At 44.1% G+C, this 24854-nt stretch overlaps 1 protein-coding gene across 1 annotated transcript in view; it reads left to right on the forward strand.

Annotated features, from left to right (window-relative positions):
- Positions 1 to 24454, forward strand: part of ttn.2 (titin, tandem duplicate 2) — a 206509-nt gene extending 182055 nt beyond the window's left edge. Inside the window, exons 220-247 of the mRNA XM_047369716.1 lie at positions 87 to 374; positions 500 to 799; positions 913 to 1247; positions 1426 to 3157; positions 3249 to 3551; positions 3681 to 3992; positions 5215 to 5505; positions 5592 to 5891; positions 6115 to 6256; positions 6335 to 6498; positions 6593 to 6895; positions 7767 to 8048; positions 8160 to 8753; positions 8857 to 9147; positions 9278 to 9577; positions 9783 to 10085; positions 10196 to 10498; positions 10606 to 10874; positions 10966 to 11281; positions 11416 to 11721; positions 11906 to 12205; positions 12289 to 12864; positions 13040 to 13345; positions 13427 to 13809; positions 13898 to 14108; positions 14223 to 19988; positions 20078 to 20368; positions 23104 to 24454. Of these exons, the coding sequence (XP_047225672.1) occupies positions 87 to 374; positions 500 to 799; positions 913 to 1247; positions 1426 to 3157; positions 3249 to 3551; positions 3681 to 3992; positions 5215 to 5505; positions 5592 to 5891; positions 6115 to 6256; positions 6335 to 6498; positions 6593 to 6895; positions 7767 to 8048; positions 8160 to 8753; positions 8857 to 9147; positions 9278 to 9577; positions 9783 to 10085; positions 10196 to 10498; positions 10606 to 10874; positions 10966 to 11281; positions 11416 to 11721; positions 11906 to 12205; positions 12289 to 12864; positions 13040 to 13345; positions 13427 to 13809; positions 13898 to 14108; positions 14223 to 19988; positions 20078 to 20368; positions 23104 to 23396 (15560 nt within the window). The 3' untranslated portion in view covers positions 23397 to 24454. The remainder of the gene's footprint in view (positions 1 to 86; positions 375 to 499; positions 800 to 912; positions 1248 to 1425; positions 3158 to 3248; positions 3552 to 3680; positions 3993 to 5214; positions 5506 to 5591; positions 5892 to 6114; positions 6257 to 6334; positions 6499 to 6592; positions 6896 to 7766; positions 8049 to 8159; positions 8754 to 8856; positions 9148 to 9277; positions 9578 to 9782; positions 10086 to 10195; positions 10499 to 10605; positions 10875 to 10965; positions 11282 to 11415; positions 11722 to 11905; positions 12206 to 12288; positions 12865 to 13039; positions 13346 to 13426; positions 13810 to 13897; positions 14109 to 14222; positions 19989 to 20077; positions 20369 to 23103) is intronic.
- Positions 24455 to 24854: the final 400 nt, after the last annotated feature.

Below are 24854 nucleotides of genomic sequence, written 5' to 3' on the forward strand. Positions count from 1 at the left end.
TATGTTTTTTTTCTTTAGAAATCAACATTTGAAACAATTTATCACAAATAATTTGACTTTAATTTTTGTTTACATTTCTTTATCAGTTGCTCCTGAAATCGAGTGGTCTCCAGATCAGGTGCTCACTCTGAAGGCTGGAGAAAATGTTAAGCTCAACTGCACCATCACTGGACGCCCAGTTCCCCAGGTTTTATGGTACAAGGATGGCAAAGAAATTGACAAGAGGACAATGATCGATATTGAGATTACCACTGGCATTGGCACCAGCAGTGTGTTTATTCGCGATGCTGACAGGAACCACCGTGGAATATACACTGTGGAGGCCAAGAATAGCTCTGGAACCAGAAAAGCTGATGTTAATGTCAGAGTGCAAGGTTTGTAAACAAATACAATTTAGTTTTAATATCAAACCTCTATATGTGGCCAATGAGTAACATAATAAAAAATATAATAGACAATACATTTTTGACACTGACCCTGAACCCCCGTGTCTGCATAGATACTCCTGGACCTGTTGAGGGTCCCATCCGATTTACCAGCATCACAGCTGAAAAGTGCACCATATGGTGGAACCCACCAGAAAATGATGGCTGTGCTGCGATCACCCACTATGTAGTGGAGAAACGAGAAACATCGAGAATTTCCTGGGCCCTGGTTGCATCCAAAAATGAAGCGTGTTCATACAACGTCACCAACCTCATAAAGGGCAACGAGTACCAGTTCAGAATCTCTGCTGTCAACAAATTTGGTGTCGGCAAACCTCTAGACTCTGATCCAGTTATTGCATGCATGCAATACAGTAAGTAAACTTTTAAAGATTAATTATTCATGGGCAAATAAAACCCCAAATTGGCTCAATGGTTCCAAAGAAGTGCTTTGCAACTTAGAATTTTGCTCTGCTCTGCCCTTTAGCTGTGCCAGATGCTCCTGGTACACCAGATGCAACACATGTGACTGGAAACAGCATCACTCTGGGCTGGACCAGGCCGAGATCAGATGGAGGCAATGAGATCAAGCAATACATTCTAGAAAGGAGAGAGAAAAAGAGCCTTCGCTGGTTGAGGGTTTCCTCCAAGAGGCCCATAACAGAGCTAAGGCACCGTGTCACCAACCTGACTGAAGGCAATGAATATGAGTTCCGCGTCATGGCTGAAAATGGAGCTGGTATCGGACCAGCCAGCAGCACCTCCAGGCTCTTCAAATGCAGAGAGCCAACCAGTACTCCCAGTGCTCCCAGTGTGATCAAGGTAGGGCTGACCTTTAATAAGTAAAGGTTTAAACAGAATTACAAAAACATTTTATGAATGATCATGAAGCAGTTTGGGAGAAACTATTTGACAAAAGTAAAATAATGTCTAAAACAATGGTTTGTAAAACTATACAAAGACAGAAAAATAAAAATACACATTCTTTCTTTGTTAACAGGTCATTGATTCCACCAAGTCCTCTGTCACCCTGGAGTGGACAAAACCCATCTTTGATGGTGGCTTAGAAATTATTGGCTACAATATTGACATGTGTAAGGCCAGTCTGGAGGAGTGGCATAGAGTCAACAGTGACATTTGTATCCACAATAGGTACACTGCCAAAGGCCTGGTACCTGGAGAGCTTTACAAGTTCAGAGTCAGTGCTGTTAATGGATCGGGAGAGGGTGAAGCTTCAGTCATGCCACACCCTGTTCAGGCCCTGGATAGACTTACATCTCCAGAAATTGACATTGATGCAAACTTCAAGCAAACTCACACAGTGAAGAATGGAGGAACAGTCACTCTGAGTGTTTCTTTCCGAGGAAAGCCTACTCCCCTTGCTACCTGGTCGCGAGTAGACAGCGAGCTTCCTGTCATGGCTGATGTCAACACCACAGATACCTTCTCCACTTTGACTATAGAAGGTTGCACAAGGTACGAGGCAGGAAAATACACCCTGTCTCTGGAGAACAACAGTGGGCACAAATCCATTACATTCACTGTTAAAGTCTTGGATACTCCTGGACCTCCAGGAGCAATCTCTTTCAAAGATGTTACTCGTGGTGCTTTGACAATGATCTGGGATGCTCCATCCAATGATGGTGGATCCCGAATTCACCACTATATAGTAGACAAGCGTGAGGCAAGCCGCCTTGCTTGGCAAGAGGTCAGTAACAAGAGCTCCCGCCAAATGATAAGGATAACCGGTCTAGATATTGGTGTGCCGTACTTGTTCAGAGTGACTGCTGTTAATCAGTATGGTCAAGGAGAACCTAATGAAATGACTGAGCCCATCATTGCCACAGAAGAGCCTGCACCACCCAAAAGATTAGACGTTGTCGACACCACTAGCTCAACAGCCTCCCTGGTGTGGCTTAAACCTGAGCATGATGGAGGCAGCCGCATCCGAGGCTACATTGTTGAATTTAGAGCTAAAGGCTCTGACCGTTGGGTTGTTTATGGAGAGACTAAGTTACAGAAGATGCTTGTGGAGGGTCTGATTGAGAACACAGAGTATGATTTCAGGATCAAGGCCAAGAATGATGTTGGAATCAGTGAGCCTCAGGGTACCTTCAGCTCTGTGGTCATTAAGGAACCTCTCATCGAACCAACCGCTGATCTCAGCAGTATCACTAACCAGCTCATCACCTGTAAGATTTCCAACACTTTCACAATTGATATCCCAATTAGCGGCAGACCTGCTCCCAAAGTCACATGGAAGCTGGAGGAAATTAAGCTAAAGGAGACTGACAGAGTCTTGATCAGGACCACAAAGGAGAGAACCACACTGATTGTGAGAGACAGCAAGAGAAGTGACAGTGGCAAGTATTACCTGATCCTGGAGAATGCTGCTGGTGTGATGACTTTTACAGTAACTGTGGGCATCGTTGGCAGACCCAGCCCACCCACTGGCCCTGTGGAGGTTTCTGGAATCTCCTCAGAGTCTTGTACACTGTCCTGGTCTGAGCCAGCTGATGATGGAGGCACTGAAATAACCAACTACATTGTTGAAAAACGTGAGTCTGGCCATGCTTCTTGGCAGGTGGTAAACTCCAGTGTAAAGAGAACCACAATCAAAGTGACTCATCTCACCAAATACATGGAGTACACATTCAGAGTGTGTGCCGAGAACAAGTTTGGAGTCAGCAAGTCCATTGAGTCTGCTGCTGTTGTGATCGAGCATCCATTTAGTAAGTTCTCTTTCACTAAGACAAAATTACACATGAAAGTCAATGAAAGTCGGACATAGTTCTTAATTCACCTCCTATTTACCATTTGCAGTTCCTCCAAGTCCTCCAACTCGTCCTGATGTGGTATCTGTGTCAGCTAATGCCATTGGCATTAAGTGGGACGTGCCATATTCTGATGGTGGCAGCAAGGTGACAGGATACTGGATTGAGAAGAAAGAGAGGAACACAATCCTGTGGGTGAGGGAGAACAAACTACCCTGCCTGGAGTGCCATTACAAGGTGTCCAACCTGATCGAAGGTCTGGAGTATCAGTTCAGGGTTTACGCCATGAACCTCGCTGGAATCAGCAAGACCAGTGAAGCCTCCAGACCAGTGGTGGCACTCAATCCTGTTGGTAAGGGGAACATTTATCTCCTAAATAATTAACAACTATCCCTTATGATCCAGTGAGTAATTGTGAGATATAAACTGTGATCAAAGTTAAGCTGTAGTATTTGATAAAGTCCTCAATCTCCCCATTCAGATCCACCTGGTAAACCTGAGGTCACGGACATCAGCCGCTCCTCTGTTTCACTGTCCTGGACTGTCCCCTTCAATGATGGTGGCAGTAAGATCGTCGGTTACATAGTGGAGAGGAAGGTCTACAGCACTGATGAGTGGGATGACAACCGTTGGCTCAAGTGCAACTACACCACGATCACCGAGAACTACTTCACAGTCACAAACCTGGGCGAGGGAGAAACCTACGAGTATCGCATCATCGCCAAGAATGCAGCTGGTGTCCACAGTGTGCCTTCAGAGTCCACCGGACCAGTCACATGCAAGGACGAATACTGTATGTCCAGATGTTTTGTCTTGCTGCTTTTTCTTTAGATTTATATTTCCTGTTTTATTCTTTCCATAATTCTGTTGATAACATTTTAGTAGCTTAAATCCCATCAAGACCCTGCAATAATAACATGCCACAGTATTTTATTATGTGAAGTCAGGTCTTGCAAAGCACTATTTAGAGTTGTTGCTGTCACTTTGTGACTTCGTCCGACAAAATATATGCAGGTTATTAATATGAGCCCCAGATGTGGAGGTGGGTGCTTTAGGCTTGAAACTCTGCATCTAGTTTTGAGATTTTTATTCTGAAGTATAAAAGGAAACAGTCTCTTGTTGTTACCCTATAATGTTGATGGAGTCCGCTATTAGCGGTTGTCCGGTTGGTCAACACCATTTGATTACATAAACACAGAAGAACCCCTCACCACTTTCACATCATCTGAATTACAGCATATTGGTTCCTTATAGAAAAAAGAAACTGACAGACAAGATGCTTTTTGTAAGAACTGGGAGAACATCATGACTGGCTAACCATTGCTAGCAAGTTAGCATCTACATCTGAACTTCTATTCCTGCTGAGTTAAAGGGCAATTTCACAGTTCTATATTGAGTTGACTGGATTTGAAAATCTTAAACACTCAGACTGACCAAACCTAAACTGGATAATCCCACTCTGAACAGAAATTATGAGATTATGAAACCATTTATCTAGCATTTTTAGTACTTTTTGGTAATAGGACCAATTAGAATTAGAGCACAAACACCACAAATAATAGACTTACCCAACCTGGACTGGAATATGTATCCCCCTTATTCCAGGATAATTGTGAAATGTTTAAAATAAGTGCAGGACTTTTGAACCATTATTTTCACTTGAAAACAAATTGTATCTTGCAGAGCAAATCATAACTGAACCACAGCATTAGTCTAAAGAGGAGCTTTAGGTAAACTGCATTCAGCTGCTTGAAAAAAATACAGATCATTGGTAGTAACCTACAATCACTCCTACATCAACACTGCCAGGAAAAACATGGATGACACAGTTTGTGATGTGTAAAGCTCTTACTCTATTTGTGAAAACAAAAAAATTAAGAATTTTCCCAAAAATGTTGCTAAAATGTTTTATTGTTAGTTCTTGTTACCCCTATTATTTAACAATTTAATTTAAAGACTATTCTGCTATCAACTATTTAGCAAAAACTTACAATTTTATGTCTTACCTGCTGCAGCTCCTCCAAAAGCTGAACTCGACAGCAAGTTAACACGTGAGACCATCACTGTTATGGCTGGCTCAGACCTTGTCCTGGATGGTGCTGTGGGAGGCAAACCAGAACCCACAGTGTACTGGTCCAAGGGAGACAAGATTTTGGATTTGGGTGAAAAATACTCGTTGACATACACTTCAACAAGAGCCATGGCCGTCATCAAGAACTGTGACAGATACGATACGGGTAGATACATTCTCACTGTCAAGAACGCCAACGGTATTAAGACTGCGAATGTCAACGTAAAGGTTCTTGGTGAGTAACCATGGAAGAATATTTAGGCTGGAGCTCCAAAATAAACATGTCAGGAAAATGTATAACTCTCGATTATTTCCTCTTAGACACTCCTGGAGCACCGGCTGACAAGATCGTGATCAGCAGAGTGACTGAGGAGAAGTGTACAGTTTCCTGGAAGATTCCTCTGGAGGACGGTGGAGACACTGTCACTCATTACATTGTAGAGCGACGTGAAACCAGCCGGCTCAACTGGGTCATAATGGAGACAGAGTGCAAGTCGCTGTCATGTGTCAGCTCCAGGTTGATCAAGAACAATGAGTATATCTTCAGAGTCAGAGGAGTCAACAAGTTTGGACCTGGAGTTCCTCTGGAGTCGGAAGCTATCATTGCCAGAAACGCCTACAGTACGACACAGCTTCTCTTTGTCAAATTTTTCACATTTTTCCTATTTTAGGTTTAACTTTACTGCATGTTTTTAGATCTAGGTGTTCAGAAACATTTGAACACAAGTTAGGTTTTACACATTTGCAGATTATTACCACCACTGAAGTTCACCGCCACTGTTCTTCTATGAAAGGGGAAAACAGAATTATTCCTCAATCTGACATCTGTGCCTGTCTTTCCCAGCTGTTCCATCCACGCCAGGCGCCCCAGAGGCCACAACGGTGGGTAAGGAGCACATCATCATCGAGTGGCTGAAGCCTGAGAGCGATGGAGGCAGTGAGATCAAGAACTACATTGTGGAAAAACGAGAGAAAAGCAGCACTAGGTTAAAACAAAATCTGTATAACTTATACCGACACCAGTTTTTTCAAAATATAACAGTTTATCTCTTCCGTTGAATCAGATGGACTCGGGTGAACAGAACTTACACTATTTATGACATCCGTCTGAAGATTACTGGCCTGTTGGAGGGAAGCGAGTACCAGTTCAGAGTCACAGCTGTCAACAATGCTGGGGAGAGCCAGCCAAGCGATGCCTCACCATATATTATCTGTAAAGATCCCACATGTAAGGTTTTTTATTCGTTAATTCCAGAGTTTCCATTTATGACATCTAAATAACTACAATACATTTTAAACATATTTATTTTCACCCCTTTCAGACACCCCAGCTGCTCCATCAACGCCTCGCATCATCGACACAACAAAGCACAGCATTAGCATGACCTGGACCAGGCCCATGTACGACGGCGGTTCCGATGTCACTGGCTATGTCATAGAGATCCTAGAGGAAGACTCGGGGCACTGGTACCGTGCAACCGCTAAACCTATAAAGATCAATGAGTATGTGGCCGCTGGCCTGGCAGCCAATAAGAAGTACAGGTTCAGGGTGGCAGCTATCAATGGCAATGGCACTGGGGAGTTCAGTGAACCGAGTGGTGAGGTTGAGCCACTGGAGAAAGTTGGTAAGTTCTAAAGCAATTAACAGTACCTAAATCAATTGAAAATTATCTCAAATCATGTATTTAAGCAAAAAATATTTTTGGTGTTTTCCATTGATTAGAACATAAATTTCAAGACATTGTGCCTTTGTAAAAGGCCTCTAGTAACAAACAGCTAAAATTATTCTTATGTGGTGAGATTTAGCTCTGGAGTTTAGGACTATTTTTTCTAGCTGAATGTTTATTCAGTCAAAGTTAAGTAGTTTTGCAAAGAAAAAGTTGTTTCTGTACTAAGTAAAGCCTAGACAGTAGTTGGTCAAAACCACTTTAAATGTTTCCAAGAACATCTGAATCACAAGAACAAAAATGGAAAGAGATTAGAGATGGTTTATTACTTTTGCACAGCACTGAATATGTTAAACTCTCTGAATATACAAGTTTTGTATTGAGGAGATATTTGTTTTGTCATTTTAAATGTAAGGGTTGCATTTAAATTGGTAACAATTTGAATGTAAAGTAAATGCTCGTTTTTTCCAGTAACATGAGGTGTTTCCAAGAAGCATCACGTGCATTAAGATCAGTTCAATGCAGTTTATTTATATAGTACTATTCAGAACAGGTATCATCTTAAGTCATTTTACAAGACAGTTTATATCTAGTTATAAAAGAAATATGCTATAATTTATTTTAGTGCAACACAATCTAATGACATGGATACATTCAAAATCAATCCAGGACATTCTAATTAATTCCTAGTTAAGATACAAGGCAGTGGTCAGGTTTTATTGGCAATTAGTCAGAGGTTTACAAGCTATGGAAGCTGAGCTGATGGCATGAAGTTACTAACTTTGTAGCATTCAGTAAATTGACCATCTACTATCTTCTACTCCTTCAGAAATACCTGACCTGGAACTGGCTGAGGACCTGAAGAAAACAGTGTGTCTGCGTGCCGGTGGTACCCTCCGTCTGTTCGTGTCAGTCACTGGCCGACCAACACCAGTTGTTACCTGGAGAAAGACTGGTGTGGAACTGCAGAGCCGAGGCTACATTGAGACCACAGACAGCTACACATCTCTTCTGGTGGAGAAGATTAATCGTTATGATTCTGGAAAATATGTTGTGGAGGCAGAGAATCCATCTGGAAAGAAGACGTGCATCATCCTGGTTAAGGTTTATGGTAAGTTCTATTTAGTTAGTCTTTCCTCAGTTCCTCAATGACTACACTTTTTAAACGACAATTGTAAAGACACATAAATCTGTATTTTCTTCATGTGTCTCTTTTCTTCAGACACTCCTGGTCCTCCTGGCTCAGTCAGGGTAAAAGACTACACAAAGGAATCTGTTGTGATCACCTGGGACATCCCAAGCCTTGATGGTGGTGCTCATGTCAGCAACTACATCATAGAGAAGAGGGAAGCCAATATGAAATCATACAAGACTGTTACCACTGAGTGCAGGAAAACTCTGTACAGGATCACAGGGTTGGAGGAAGGCGTGCACTACTTCTTCAGAATCTTGCCTGAGAACATCTATGGTGTTGGTGAGCCCTGCGAGACAGCTGAATCTGTGCTTGTCTGTGAAGTACCGTCAGTGCCCATGGACCTCAATATTGTGGATGTCACCAAGTCCACTGTGACCCTGCACTGGGAAAAACCACTACACGATGGAGGCAGCAGGCTGACAGGTTACATCATAGAGGCTTGCAAGGTGGGTTCAGACAGGTGGAGTGCCGTGGCCACAGTTAAGGCCTCAGTCTCCCAGCACACCATACAGTCGCTGACAGAGAACGACCAGTACTTGTTCAGGGTCCGTGCCACCAACAGCAGGGGAGCCAGTGAGCCCATGGACATTGTGACACCCATCACAATCCAGGATATCAAGGGTAAGTCATCACAGCAGCATCATCACAGAATGTTTCACACACATTATTCCTCCTTCCTAAAAGCCAGAAGTTCTCCAAATAAAAATTCTTTTTTGCATTTCAGTGATGCCCAAGATTGACATGACCAGTATCCCTCAGAAGATCGTTCATGTGCACCGTGGCAAATCTATTGACCTGAACATCCCAATTAAAGCCAAACCACAGCCAGTCTGCTCTTGGTACTTCAGTGGTATTAAGCTGAAGGACAGCTTGGACCGCATCAAGATTGACAGCAATGGCAAATACACCCACCTCGTCATCCGTGACACCACCATCAATGATACAGGAGATTACACTTTGGAGGTGAAAAATGCTATCGGCATAGCAACGGAGGTTATCAAGGTCATTATCCTAGGTGAGAAAACATCACACAAACAATTATTATACTGATTAGTTTCAGCATTGCAGTAAAATTTTATTAATTATAGAGACTATGGAAATCATTTCTGAAGATAAATGGAGTCTATTCTGTCATTTCTACTCAGACAAACCTGGTATTCCAGTTGGTCCCATGAAGATTGAGGAGGTTGATGGTGTATCAGCAACAGTTAGCTGGGAACCTCCAGAAAAAGACGGTGGTGCCAATGTAAGCGGCTATGTGGTGGAGCAGCGTGAAGCTCACCACCCAGGCTGGTCCACTGTCTCTGAATCAGTGACCAGACCGTGTTTCAAGTTTACCAGACTTAACGAAGGAACCGAGTATGTGTTCCGTGTTGCTGCCATGAATCGCTTTGGTATCGGTGGCTTCCTGCAGTCTGAGGTTGTGGAGTGCAAGAGCGCCAAGAGTGAGTTCTACGAGTCAATATATTCTCTGTCCTCATAATGCCCTGTGTGTTCTACAGTTTGAAAATTTAGGAATGTTTGCATTATATTTAAACAGACTTGAAGATCTAGAGTCATGCTTGGTCATTACATTTCTTTGATTAATGTTTAAGAAGCTACTTTTGGTCCAACAGTCCATTACAATTCCCACCTTTTGTCTCTATGTAGCCATTCCTGGACCTCCGAGCAGGCCAGAGGTGATTGATGTCACCCATGAAGGCATGACTGTGACCTGGCAACCACCTGTGGACAACGGTGGCTCCACCATTGCTGGCTACATCATAGAACGTAAGGAGGCGCGTTCTGACAGATGGTTGAGGATCAGTAAGAATCCAGTCACTATGACCAGATACCGTTCATCCGGACTGATTGAAGGCCTGGAATATGAGTTCCGTATCACTGCAATCAACTCCAGAGGAACTGGCAAACCCAGTGAAAGTTCTGCTATCATTGTTGCCATGGATCCCATAGGTAAGTCATGCAAAACGTAGTTCATTGATAAAATCACTACCATTAGTTTTATTTTATTCATGTAAGGGGAGATCAGTGTACTTATTAAATATTTCTGTGCTGCTAAATAGAACCTCCAGGTCCTCCAGTTCACCCGAGAGTCACAGACAGCACACGGACATCCGTCTCTCTGGCCTGGCTGCCGCCTGAAGAAGAAGGTGGTTCTGTTGTTACAGGCTACCTCATTGAGATGCAAAAGGTGGACCAGGTTGAATGGACACTGTGCAACACTACACCCACCAAGATGTGCGAGTACACGCTAACACACATGCCCCAGGGTGCAGAGTATAGGTTCAGGGTCATTGCCTGCAATGCAGGCGGTGCTGGAGAGCCTGCAGAGATCTCTGGAGTAGTTAAAGTCCAAGAGATGCTTGGTAAGAAAAAGATTTAACACAATTTCCATGCATTTAGATGCTGCATGAAAACAATAATTTTTCTAGATCAACAGTTTGATAAAGTTTTATTTTTTCATCTTTCCCAGATTATCCTGACTTCGAGCTTGATCGTAAATATGAGGAAGGCTATGTGGCGCGGCAAGGTGGAGTCATTCATCTGTCTGTACCCATCAAAGGCAAACCTTTACCTACTGCTAAGTGGACAAAGGACGGTCGTGACATTTCACATCGTGCAATGATTGCCACCCATGATGACATCACTGAGCTGGTCATCAAAGAGGCACACAAAGATGACACTGGTACCTATGACTTGGTGCTGGAGAACAAATGTGGTAGAAAAGCCGTGTACATCAAAGTGAGAAACAACACAAGGAAACATCAGGAATAAAAAGACAGAAAAATGACATGGTCAAAAATTTTACAATACTTATATTTTCCACTTTTAGGTGAAGGTGATTGGTCGACCTGATGCACCAGAAGGTCCCCTAGAATTTGATGACATCCAAGCTAGATCAGTCCGCGTCAGCTGGAGACCACCTTCAGACGATGGTGGATCTGACATCCTGGGCTATATAGTAGAAAGGCGGGAAGTTCCCAAGGCCGCCTGGTACACAGTGGGTGCCCGGGTATCTGAGACCTCCCTAGTGGTCAAGGGCTTGAAGGAGAATGTAGAGTACCACTTCAGGGTTTTCGCTGAGAACCAGTTTGGTGTTAGCAGATCCCTTAAGTCAGATGGCGCAGTTCTGCCGAAGACACCTCTTTGTGAGTAATATTTCTGACATTGTCCTCAACATCCAAATCTAAGCTGCTCTGGTGTGATTTAAAATACATACTACTTATTCATCTGTAACTATCATATTAATACACTGTTTTACTGACAATACACATGACTACAGGTCCACCCGAACCTCCCAGCAACCCACCAGAGATCATGGACGTCACCAAGACCACAGTGTCTCTGTCCTGGGCCCGGCCTCGGGATGATGGTGGCTCTCGCATCACAGGATACTATGTTGAAAGAAGAGAGGTTTCCACAGAGAAGTGGGTCCGTCACAACAAGACCCACATCACTACCACCATGTTCAATGTCACCGGTCTTATCCCCAACGCAGAATACATGTTCAGAGTGGTGGCTCAAAATGACATCGGGCAGAGTGAACCTGGTCCTGCTTCAGAGCCGGTGGTCTGCAAAGATCCATTTGGTGTGTAGTATTACATGATGCTTATATTCCCATGAATGAAGTGAGAAAACTTAGCTAAAATTTAAAGAAAAGAGGACTTACCAGCCCTTTTCAATGTAGACTTAGTTCCTTTATGTGAGCTGTTTCACTTTATTGACATTTCTGTAAATTAAGTGTTAACTGGTTGCTGTCTCTTTTCCTGTAGACAAACCAAGCCAACCAGGAGAGATTGACATCATCTCTATTACCAAAGACGGCATCACCATCCACTGGCTCAGGCCGGAACATGATGGCGGAAAGGAGATCCTGGGTTATTGGATTGAGTTTAGGGAGGCTGGAGAGAGCGCCTGGAAGAAATGCAACAAGGAGCGCTCCAAGGATCGCCAGTTCACCATGGGTGGCTTGATGGAGGCTACGGAGTATGAGTTCAGAATTTTAGCTGAAAATGAGGCGGGACTCAGCCGACCCCGTCGTACACCTATGGGCATTAAAACCAAATTGAGCGGTGAGTCGGTTGCACTAGACCTCATGACGTTTTTATATACAATTTAAGGTTGAAGTAGATCTGAGTCATTTTATTTTCTGCAGTTGGTGAAGCTCCAGCTTTGAAGGAAGAGATCCAAGATACAACCATCAAGCTTGGCGAGTCTGGCACTCTAACCTGTGGAATAATTGGCAGACCTTTGCCTGAGATCAAATGGTATCGTTATGGCAAAGAACTGATCCAGAGCCGCAAGTACAAGATGAGCTCAGATGGCCGTAACCACTCCCTCACTATTCTGACTGAGGAGCAGGAAGACGAAGGTATGTACACCTGCAGGGCCTACAACGAGGCTGGAGAGATAGAGACCAGTGGCAAACTTCGCTTGCAGGCAGCGCCCCAATTCCACCTTGGCTTCCCTCTGAAAGACAAGTACTATGCAGGGGCTGGTACCAGCCTCCGCCTCCATGTCGTCTACATTGGTCGTCCGATCCCCCAGATCATGTGGTTCTATGGCAAGAAACCTCTGAATCCATCTGAGAATGTTATCATTGAAAACACAGAAAGCTACACCCACCTGGTTGTCAGAAATGTCCAACGAAAAACCAACGCTGGTCGCTACAAGGTGCAACTTAGCAATGTGTTTGGAACTATCGACACTTCCCTGCGTGTTGAAATCCAAGGTAAAAGCGTCACAGCACTGAGAGTTTTTGTTTAAAACTATTTGAAAGCATGTCCCTAAAGTGAAATTCAAATGAACAAATAATATTTGCATGCTTTATTGATTACTCACTGACCATTTTTCACCTATAAAAAACATAATGAGTTGTTAGTGATTCCCCTTTACTTTTTTCTCAGACAAGCCTTGCATCCCTGAGGGTCCCATCATTGTTGAATCACTGCTTAGAAACTCAGTTGTCATCAGCTGGAAGGTTCCCAAGGATGATGGAGGCTCCATGATCACCAACTACATTGTAGAGAAACGCGAAGCAAAAGAGGGTGAACAGTGGCACCTGGTGTCCTCATCTGTCTCTGGCACCACCTGCCGTGTCCCCAACCTGACTGAGAGCTCTGGATACTACTTCAGAGTCTCTGCACAGAACCAGTATGGTGTTAGTGAGCCTCTGGAGATCCCATCAGTGGTCATCATCAAGAGTCCATATGGTAAACCTCTTGAATATTTTTCACCTATGTAGATAAATAGCAGAAAGAAAGAGTAAGAGCCCTCTGTTGTTTTTCTCTTAGATAAACCTGGAATCCCACAGCAGCCATTTGTTACCAGTGCTACCAAAGACTCTTGCGTTGTCTGCTGGAAGCCTCCAAGTAGCGATGGAGGAGCGAAAATTACCAGCTACTATATTGAGAAACGTGAGAAGAAGCAGAACAAATGGATGTCTATAACAACAAAGGGAATTGCAGAGACCAGCTATGAAGTCACAGGCTTGATTGAGGGCTTTGAGTATGAGTTCCGTGTGAAATGTCAGAACATTGGCGGTGAGAGTGACTGGTCCGAGATCTCTCTACCCGTCATTCCCAAGTCTGAACAAGCTCCTCGTGCTCCTGCATTCAGGGAGGAGATCAGAGACATGACTGTCAAATACCATAACAATGCCACATTTGTCACCAAGGTATTGGTCTCAAAAGAAAATTACTATTCATATCTATGATTCTTATTCAGCAGGTTATTTACTCTGATTACTTTATTCCCATAACAAGGTTGTGGGTCATCCAAAGCCTGTGGTCAAATGGTATCGAAGTGGAAAGGAGATCCTGGCAGATGGAACAAAAATAAAAGTCCTTGAGTTCAAGGGTGGCTACTACCAGCTGGTCATCAATGCTGCTGATGAGAATGATGCTTTAGTATACCAAGTCAGAGCAACTAACCCCACAGGATCTATCTCTACAACAGCCAACTTGGAGGTGGAAGGTATTTAGCCCACTTCACAATTGTTTAATAATTCCTGTAGGAAAAATTCTATTAAGTTATATTAATATTTTAAACATTCTAGTAAAATGTAATATTCTGGTCCTTTCATTTCAGTCCCTGCAAAAATATACCTGCCTAAAGAGCTCCAGGGAATGGGAGCGGTTGAAGCTGTGCGCGGTGATCATGTCACCATCAAGATCCCCATCTCAGGAAAGCCTGAGCCAGCAGTCACTTGGCAGAAGGGTCAGGAGATCCTCTCAAACTCTGCTTATCACCAAGTTATAACCACAAGATCATTCACCTCCCTTGTGTTCCTGAAGGGAGTACAGAGGAAGGATACTGGCTACTACATAATTACTGCAAAGAACAGATTCGGAGCAGACAAACAAACCATTGAGGTGAATGTGGCTGATATCCCCGATGCTCCAAAGGGACTTGTGGTTGGCAACATTTCTCGGGACTCTATCACCCTGACCTGGGAGCCGCCTGCCAGTGATGGTGGCAGCGACATCATTAGCTACATCGTAGAGAAATGCCCAACCACTGCTGATAGGTGGATCCGTGCTGGTCAGACAGCTGAGTGCAGTATCACCATTGTCAATATATTTGGAAAGACCAAATATCAGTTCCGTGTTATTGCAGAGAACCAATTTGGCCTCAGCCTTCCATCTGCTCCAACTAAACCCATCACCACCAAGGAAGACAAGTCTGTGATCAGGAACTATGACGAGGAAGTTGATGAAGCCAGAGAGATCACCAAGGAAGAAGCTGTGTTCTACAAGGTAAAGGAGCTCTCTTCCAAATACATCATTTCAGAGGAGCTTGCTCGCTGCCAGTTTGGAGTAGTCCACCGCTGTGTGGAGATAGCCACAAAGAAGACTTTCATGGCCAAGTTCATCAAAGTCAAAGGAACTGATCGCGAGTTAGTTCTCAGGGAAATAGAGGCTCTTAATGTTGCAAGACACAAGAATATCATCTACCTGCATGAATACTTTGAAAGCATGGAAGAGATTATTCTGATCTTTGAATTCATCTCTGGAGTTGATATCTTTGAGCGGCTTGGCACCAGCAACTTTGAGCTCACCGAACAGGAGATCGTCCGCTACCTGAGACAAGTTTGCTCTGCTCTCAAGTTCTTACACAGCCACAACTTTGGTCACTTTGATATCCGACCAGATAACATTGTCTTCACCACAAGGCGAAGTACCAATATAAAGATTATTGAAATGGGCCAGTCTCGGCTGTTGGTCCCTGGTGAAAACATCAGAATGCTGTTTTCAGCTCCAGAGTATTATGCACCAGAGGTTCACCGCCATGACCTGGTTACAACAGCCACTGATATGTGGTCTGTTGGCGTTTTGGCATATGTTCTACTCAGTGGCCTCAATCCTTTTGCCGCAGAGTCTACAACAAAGATGATTGAGAACATCTCAAACTGTGAGTATGTGTTTGATAGGGAAGCATTCGAGGACATCAGCTTGGAGGCTATGGACTTTATAGACAGACTTCTAGTTAAGGACAGGAAGCTTCGTATGACTGCTCATGAGGCTTTAGAGCACTCATGGCTCAAAATGAAGATTGAGCATGCTAGCACCAAGGTCATCAGGACACTGAGACACAGAAGATACTATCAGTCCCTTGTAAAGAAGACTGATACTATAGTATCAGCAGCCCGTGTGGCGTTCGGAGGCAGCTTCCAAAACCAGCGAGGATTGGCTGTTGGTAAAGTTAAAATTGGAACCGAGTACCGTGGCTCGCGAGCTGGGCCTGTCAGGCATGCCTCAGCTGAGGAAGGTGGCCATGTCAGATTTACCTGTAGCATTGTCAACTATGACAAGAGCACTCAGGTATCATGGTACTTCGGTAACCGTCAATTACATCCAAGCCCCAAGTATGAGATTTCCTACAACAATGGCTTCGCCAGCATTTATGTGAAGGACATTGAAGAGTCTGATGATGGTGTCTACAGATGCAAAGTAGTGAGTTATGATGGAGAGGACAGTGCCTATGGTGAACTCTTTGTAGACACTGTGAGGAGCATCAGAGAGCACTACATGAGCCGCACCATCAAGAAGCTGAGGAGGAGGGTTGACAGAACCAAACTTCTTCAGAGGCCACCGGAGTTCACTTTGCCTCTTTACAACCGCACTGCATACATCGGTGAGGATGTGCGCTTTGGTGTCACTATCACTGTGCACCCAGAGCCTCATGTGACCTGGCTTAAAAATGGAGAGCAAATCAAGGAGGATGACGGCAAGTACACATTCACAAGCGATAAAGGCCTGTATCAACTCATGATACATAACCTTGATATTACTGACGATGCTGAATACACAGTCATGGCCCACAATAGATTTGGAGAGGACAGTTGCAAGGCTCGTCTCACTGTGATACCTCATCCTGTGGTAGAGGAAACAATGAGGCCCATATTCAAACGTTTGTTGGCTAATGTTGAGTGCACAGAGGGAGATAGTGTCCGCTTTGAACTCAGGGTGTCGGGAGTTCCCACTCCTACTCTTAAATGGGAAAAAGACGGCCATCCACTGCAGTTTGGTCCCAAAGTTGTTGTCATAGAACAGGATGTTGATTATCATGTCCTTCACATCAGGGAGACTCTACTTGAGGATGTTGGAGTGTACAAAGTCACTGCGACCAACTCTGCTGGCTCTGTAAGCTGCCAGGCTACTCTAAAAGTGGATCGCCTCACTTACACTAGAAGAGAGTACAAGAGCGAGGAGGAGAAACACAGACACGTACAAAAACAAATAGAGAAGACCAACAAAATGGCTCAGCACATTGCAGCTACTGAGGATCTTATACCTCTAAATCCCACAGCACAAGAGGCCCTTAAATTTGCTGCAGAGGTGTACAAACCAGCAATAAGCACCAAAAACATTGAGGGCGAGTTTGACATCACAGAGGAGAAGACAGAGACCAAGAAGCTGGAGGAGGAGAGAAGGATATTCATGCCATATGAGGTTCCCGAGCCTGTGGTTCATGATCCCAAAGCTTTGGATGAGGACAAAGCTATTAAGCAGTTTGTGCCACTGTCTGACATGAAGTGGTATCGCAAGCTACGAGATCAGTATGAGATCCCAGAGAAAACAGGAAGGATTGTGCAAAAGAGGCAGAGACGTATTCGCCTGTCCAGGTGGGAGCAGTTCTACGTAATGCCCCTCCCCAGGATCACTGATCAATACAGACCAAGATGGCGCATTCCCAAACTGACAATGGATGATTTGGAGACTGTTAGACCAGCCCGCCGCTCACCATCTCCTGAGTCTGAAGCCTCCTTTAGATCCAGGAGGAGGTCTCTGGGAGATCTCAGTGATGAAGAGCTGCTGATGCCTGTGGGTGACTACCTGACAAGGAGGAGAGCAGAGGAGGAGACGCTGGAAGATGAGCTCGAGCTCGGCTTTTCAGCCTCTCCTCCTGGTAGCCCCATCCGAGCCCAGCAGCGTGTTGTTAAACATGTGGAGAAGAGGCAGGAAGTCAGGCAGGAGGCCACTGAGGTTAGCGAGACAAAGAAGAAACGTACCATTTCTCAGTACATGAGAAGGAGAAGGTCATTGTCTCCTACCTACATTGAGCTGATGCGACCAGTCTCAGAGCTCATCCGACCAGCACGTGTGAGACCAGTGGAAACTGAGGGAGAGATTGTGGAGAGGAGATCCCCTACTCCAGAGAGGACCCGACCTCGTTCTCCTAGTCCTATCAAGTCAGTGGAGAGGTCTTCCCGCTCCTCCTCTAGGTTTGAGCGGTCAGCACGCTTTGACATTATGTCTCGTTATGAAGCCAGAAAAGCTGCTCTGAAGTCCGAGAGGAAATACCAGGTTGTCAGTCAAGCACCTTTTAGCCTGGATCATGCTCCTCGTGTAACTGTCAGGATGCGCTCTCATCGCATACCAACTGGTCAGGATACAAAATTCACCCTGAACATCCAAGCAAAACCAGTGGCTGAAGTCGCATGGTTCCACAATGGAGCTGAAATCTCTGAATGGGGACAGAAATACATCTTCACAAACATGAGTGGTGTTTTGTCCATCACCATCCTGGACTGCCAGGAAGAAGACAGTGGCACATACCGCTGTGTGTGCTCCAACTCAAAGGGTGAGGCATCAGACTATGCCACCCTGGAGGTGTCAGGAGGCGGATACACCACATTCTCTTCCCGTCGCAGGGATGAGGAAGCTCCTAAAGCATTTGTGCCTGAAGTCACGCGCATTGATCACTATCACTCCACCCACTTTAAAGCTGGCTACACCTCCCAAACCTACCTGGAGGTGGAAGAGAGCAAGTCAAAGCTGACAGAGAAACGTGAGGTTGTCACACGGGAAAGAATCGGTTCCTCCGCTGAGAGATTCTCCTCTGCTGAGAGGTATGACTCCTCTATCAAGTATGCCTCCACTGAATACCTCTCTTCTAGTTCTTCATATTCTTCAGAGAAGTTTGCTTTAACTGAGAAGCGTGCCACATCTGAAGATAAACTGAAATCATCCTCTACTGCTGCTGCTCCTGACCAGGTTTCATTGCCCAAGGAGAAACCTTCTCTGCCTGCCAAAATCCTCACTAAGCCACAGTCTGTGACCATTGCAGAGGGAGAGACAGCTCGGTTCTCTTGTGACATTGATGGGGATCCTGCACCAACTGTGACATGGATACATGAGAGCAGAACCATTGTATCATCTCATCGTATCCATGTCACCACAACACAGTACAAGTCCAGCCTGGAGATCTCATCTGTGACTAGCTCTGATGAGGGCAGTTATGTGGTGGTGGTAGAGAACTTAGCAGGTAGACAGGAGGCTCATTTTACTCTGACAGTCCGCCGGCCACCTCCTAAGGAGGAAGTCAAAGCTGCCAAATCCACAGAGCCACCTGTGAAGTCACCAGCACCCAGTGTGAAGTCCCCTGAGCCCTCATCAGCATCACCTGCTCCCTCTGTTCCTTCCCCAGTTCCTAGTGTGAAGTCCCCTGAACCATCAGTCACAGCACCAGGTGTGAAGTCTCTTGAACCAAGTGTAACATCTCCCACTCCTGGTATCAAATCTCCAGCTCCAAGTGTAAAGTCGCCTGAACCACCCGTAACATCTCCTTCAAAGAGCATTAAATCTCCAGAGCCATCAGCACCCTCTCCTGCACGCAGCTTAAAATCACCAACTCCTGCTGTGAAATCTCCTGAACCAGAAGGAATTAAGTCACCACGTGGGATAAAATCTCCGGAACCCAGACTGAAGTCACCACCACCAGTCAAAACTCCTGGAAGTGTGAAGTCACCAGAACCTGAGGAAGCAAAATCTCCACGAGGTGTAAAATCACCAGAGCCTGCAGGTATCAAAACACCAAGAGGTCTGAAGTCCCCAGAACCTGCAGGAATCAAAACACCGAAAGGCATGAAGTCTCCAGAACCTTTGGGTATCAAATCTCCAAGGGGATTGAAGTCACCTGAGCCTGAGGGAATCAAATCACCTCCGAGGATTAAATCACCTCCCCCTATTTTGTCCCCCAAGAGGGTTGTGTCTCCTCCCACTGTGAAATCCCCAACTCCGAAACCTCCCAAAGTCCTCAGTCAGCTAACAGCTGCAGCCTGTGAGGGTTCAGTGAAGATGTCCTGCGTCTGTGAGAGCAGCGTCAGGGAGGTGGCATGGTTTGCTAGTGGCAGGAGGCTTTCACAGAGCAGCCGCTTTGAGATGCACTACTCTGAGGGTTCTTGCAGTCTTCTGATACATGAGCTGGCAGAGAGTGACCAGGGAGAGTACACCTGTGAGATGACCTCAGATGGAGGAGTATCCAAATCCTCCTTCTCCTTTACTGGTCAGGTGTTTCAGTCCATATACAAAAAAGTCACAGCCTACCGTGAGCAGCAATTGGCGCTTAAAGGTGAGATTTTTCTCCAGTGGAATTGGATATGATTCTTATTTATATTGAGAGGGGTTTTTTACCTTATGCTCCATCTCCTTCTTTAACAGGATCAATGATGATGAGTCACCAGGAGTCATCATCAAAGGCCTCATCCATAATGACAAAGAAAGAAATCCACACAATGGAGGAGTCTTCGGCTTTTTCCACCTCTGCCCACCAGGCAATGATGTCATCTATGATGGAGTCTAGCTCCTTCAGCAGCATGGCAGCTGAGATGAAATTTGAGACCATGTCGATGTCCAGCATGTCCTCCATGACATCCGAGACGTACGCTATGAGCTCCAGCAGTCTTACAGAAATGGCGTCCCACGTGGAGGGATCATCAATGAGAGCAGTCGGTATGAGATTTTTGCCTTTGTAAAAACATATTCAACATATTTAACAAGTTTTTAGCTGCTACTTCTACCAGGCAGCAGGGTGTCGTTTCTTCAGAACCCCATGAAGACAAGAGGTAGCAAAAAGCTAAGATTGTTTAGCAAACAAAGCCTTTTTGTGTACGTATTGAAAAAGTACAGTTGAAACCAGAAATTTAGACTGTATAAAAAGACAGATATAGATACATTTTAGATATAGTATTTTTTAGGCTTGCCATTTAAACTCTTCTGCTTGGCTCAAGTGCTTTAAATATGTTTTCTCAAGCTTTTCACAATAGTTTGCAGGAATTTCAGCCTATTCCTCCTGACACAACTGGTGTAACTTGGTCAGATTTGTAGGCTACCTTGCTCACACACCTTTCCAGCCCTGCCAAGTTTCTATTGGACTGATCAAGGCCAAAACATGGACTTTATTGTCCTTAAGCCACTTTGTAACTATTTGACTTTGACTACAGGGTTTATTTTCCTTTAGATGTGGCTTCAGTATTTCTACATAATGTTCTTTTCCTATGATACCATCAATGTGTGAAGTACACCGTTCCCTCCTGCAGCAGAACAACCAAGTTTTCCATTTTTTTCCTCTAAATGTAACAATGGTTATTATATTATTATTATTTTTACTTTCATCAGACCACAGGACATTTCTCCAAAAACTACGGATGTTGTCCCAGAGTGTGTTTACAAATCTGGCTATTTTCATTGCTTGTAGAGTAATGGCTTCTTGTTTACTGAGTGGCCTTTCCGTCCATGTTGGGTCAGGATGTTCCCATGGTGTATATACAACCCCAATTCCAATAAGGTTGCGACATTGTGTAAAACGTAAATAAAAACAGAATACAATGATTTGCAAATCCTTTTCAGCCTATATCCAATTGAATACACTACAAAGACAAGATATTTAATGTTAAAACTGATCAACTTTATTGGGTTTTTTGAGCAAATATTCACTCATCTTGAAACACGTTCCAGAAAAGCTGAAACGGGGCAACAAAAGACTGGGAAAGTTAAGGAATGCTCAAAAACACCTGTTTGGAACATTTCACAGGTGAACAGGTTAGCTGGAAACAGGTGAGTGTCACAATTCAGTGTAAAAGGAGCCTCACTGAAAGGCCCAGTCATTAACAAGCAAGGATGGGGCGAAATGCATCGCTTTATAAACAACTGCATGAGCAAATAGTCCAACAGTTTAAGAACAATGTTTCTAAATGTAAATTTTAAAGAATTTAGAGATTTCATCATCCACAGTCCATAATATCATTAAAAGATTCAGAGAATCTGGAGAAATCTCTGCACGTTAGCAGCAAGGCTGAAAACCAACATTGAATGCCATGACCTTCGACCCCTGAAGGGCTGCATTAAAAAGCAGCATCATTCTGTAACCCTTATCACCTATTGAGATCAGGAACACTTCAGAAAACCATTGCCTGTTAGCACAGCTCATCTCTAAATCTACAAATGCAGTTAAAACTCTACCATTCAAAGGAAGCTTCTCTGGACCCGAGCTCATCTGAGATGGACTGACACAAAATGGAAAAGTGTCCTGTGGTCTGATGAGTACATGTTTCAAACTGTTTTTGGAAATCATGGACGTCGTTACCTCCGGGTCCAAAAGGAAAAGGATTATCTGGATTGTTATCAGAGCAAAGTTCAAAAGCCAGAATCTGTGATGGTATGGGGGGGTGTTGCCAGTTACCCATGGCATCATGGGTAACTGGCACATCTGTGAAGGCACCATTAATGCTGAAAGGTACATAAAGGTTTTGGAGCAACATAAGCTGCCATCTAAGCAACGTCTTCTTCAGGGACGTCTTGCTTCTATCAGCAAGATGATGTCAAGCCACATTCTGCCAACAGCGTGGCTTCATAGTAAAAGAGGTCTGGTACTAGACGGGCCTGCCTGCAGTCCAGATCTGTCTCCCACTGAAAATATGTGGTCCATTATGAGGCATCAAATACGACAACAGAGACCCCGGACTGTTGAGCAACTGAAGTTGTTCATCAAGCAAGAATGGTAAAGAATTCCTCCTACAAAGCTTCAAGAAGGAGTTCCTCAGTTTCTAAACGCTTATTAAGGGGTTAAAAAGAAAGGTTGAAGAAACATAGACATGGTCTGTCTAGCTTTCTTGAATGTGTTGCAGGAATCAAATTAAAAAGTGAATATTTGCAAGAAAACAATAACGTTTATCAGTTTGAACATTACATATCTTGTCTTTGTAATGTATTTAATTGCATATAGGTTAAATAGGATTTGAAAATCATTGTATTCTGTTTTTATTCACATTTTACACAACTGTTCACAACTCTATAAAGAGTGAAACTGACTTGGCAGAGGTCCACAGTTCTCTTCCTGATATTTTGATTGGTGTTTCTCCAATTAACTCCAGTGTTGTAGATTAATTTATGAGGGTTGTGCACAGCCAAGACGTCATCATCTGGGCTTTCAACAACTGTTTAAAGGCAAAGTAACATTTGTAAATGCAAGCACTGATTTTGAAGAAAGTATTTAAAAAACAATCATTGTCCAAAATTTTTACAATGTAATTTTGGTAATCCTAACTGACTAAAACAAGGAAAGTCACATTAAACATGAGAAGAATGGCTCCATGTCTTCTTAAACAGTGTATGTAAATATCTGAATTTCTTCAGATATTGGAGCCTGGAGCTACCTTATTGAGTTCAAATTTTTCCACTGCTTTCAGGTTCTGCTCCGAGAATCGAAGCCTTGCCAGAGGACATCAGCATAGAACCAGGCAAGGTCCTGACAGTCGCTTGTGCCTTCTCCGGTGACACCAAACACATAGAGTGGTCGCGCGCTGGTAAAACAATCAACGTGTCCACGGGTGGACGGTTCCACATCGAGACCACAGAGGACCTGACCACCCTCATCATCACAGGGGTGAAGGAGGAGGACGCCGGCGCATACACCCTCAGACTGTCCAATGAGCTTGGATCAGACTCCGCAACTGTTCACATCAGCGTTCGATCGGTGTAAAAAAAAGAAAAATCTGATATTTCAAATGTCCCCTTTTCCCTTCTTACATGACTTTTTATTTATTGATGAAACACAGTAGTCTACTTGATAAGGATCTGGAATATTCTTGTAAATAGGAACTATTTTTGTAACAAACCTGACGTTAATTTATGCCAAACTAGACTAAAGTCTAAAGTTGTAAAATGTGCCATATTGGATAACTATGACTTAGGATGTTTGATCCATTTTTCTGTGACATGTACATAATGTATATAGCCGAGTTTACCGGTTATGGGAAATGTATGCATTGTTATTTATGACAATAATATTAACTGAAACTAAAAGAAACTAAATATAGTTTAACAGGAGAAAGTTTCCGCTGGAACGAATACCCTGTTAAACTGGGAAACTAAACTCTGTGCCTCAACGATAAGTTGAAGTCTTTAAGTTTGCCTCAACAGGTAGAGAGGCTCCCTGTTGATGTTTTGAACCAGAGACAAAACTATCAGCGCGCCGCTGCAAAGAGAGCGGTGCTTTAGTTATGTAACAGGAGCGCGAGATCCTGAGTGCTGTTTGCATCTACCCTCATGTAAGCAGGACGACTGGACCTCGCGCTCTGACTGATTATGTCATACCGCCATTTCTATGACAAGCTCACAGTGCGAGCGGCCTGCACTGCCTGAGCACAAAGCATTTTTTTTGTTTTGTTTTGTGCCCTGCTTCTGGAAAACGACCGCCAGCTCAAACTCTGCAGTCGTTCCATCAACCTGGCCAATCACATGAAACCAGAGTCCTGCCGGTGCTTGTTTTCAGAGGCAGAGCTGCCTCTCGGAGGTCTGCAGTGTGCTTGTGTGTTAGTTTGTAGGTTCAGCCGTCGGTCTGCAGGGTGGTACCAAGGACATGAGCAGCAGCCACAACCAACTCCTGCTGCACACCGCCATGATTAAACAATACATGTCCTTGTGTTTAAACCCTGCACTTTGTTGGATTGAAGTAAGTTGTAGCTTTGACTATTTTCGCAGCCTCCTTGAGTTTTTCTGCAATTATTGATTTAATAAAGCATGATCATCAGCACTTCAGGATGCTTCTGTCTGATTATTTGGTATTTAACATTCAACTCAATTCCCTTATTGTTCTCCATTATAGCATTAATAACTTGTCAGAGAACATCCGGCAATGAAATATTAGGAAAGGTAAATAAGAAGATTACTAGGTTAAATAGGGTTGATAAGCATCATTGCTGGGACCCCCAGCCATTGTTACAACGTGAAAGGCCAGTACAGACTTTCCTGGAACTTTCAAAATAAATTGCATTAACCTACTTCCGGCACAGCCAGGAAACGGGGTAACTGTGGACTTCCTGTCCAAATAAAAGCACCGCTCTTGCTACATCCTGTCTCTTCCACTGTTCCTCTTTGCGTGACCCGGATTGGAGAGACAAGTGTGCTAATGTCTCTTTGCTGCCAAAAAGACATAAAC

Source organism: Girardinichthys multiradiatus, chromosome 7 (assembly GCF_021462225.1).
Source record: "Girardinichthys multiradiatus isolate DD_20200921_A chromosome 7, DD_fGirMul_XY1, whole genome shotgun sequence".
Taxonomy (NCBI): domain Eukaryota; kingdom Metazoa; phylum Chordata; class Actinopteri; order Cyprinodontiformes; family Goodeidae; genus Girardinichthys; species Girardinichthys multiradiatus.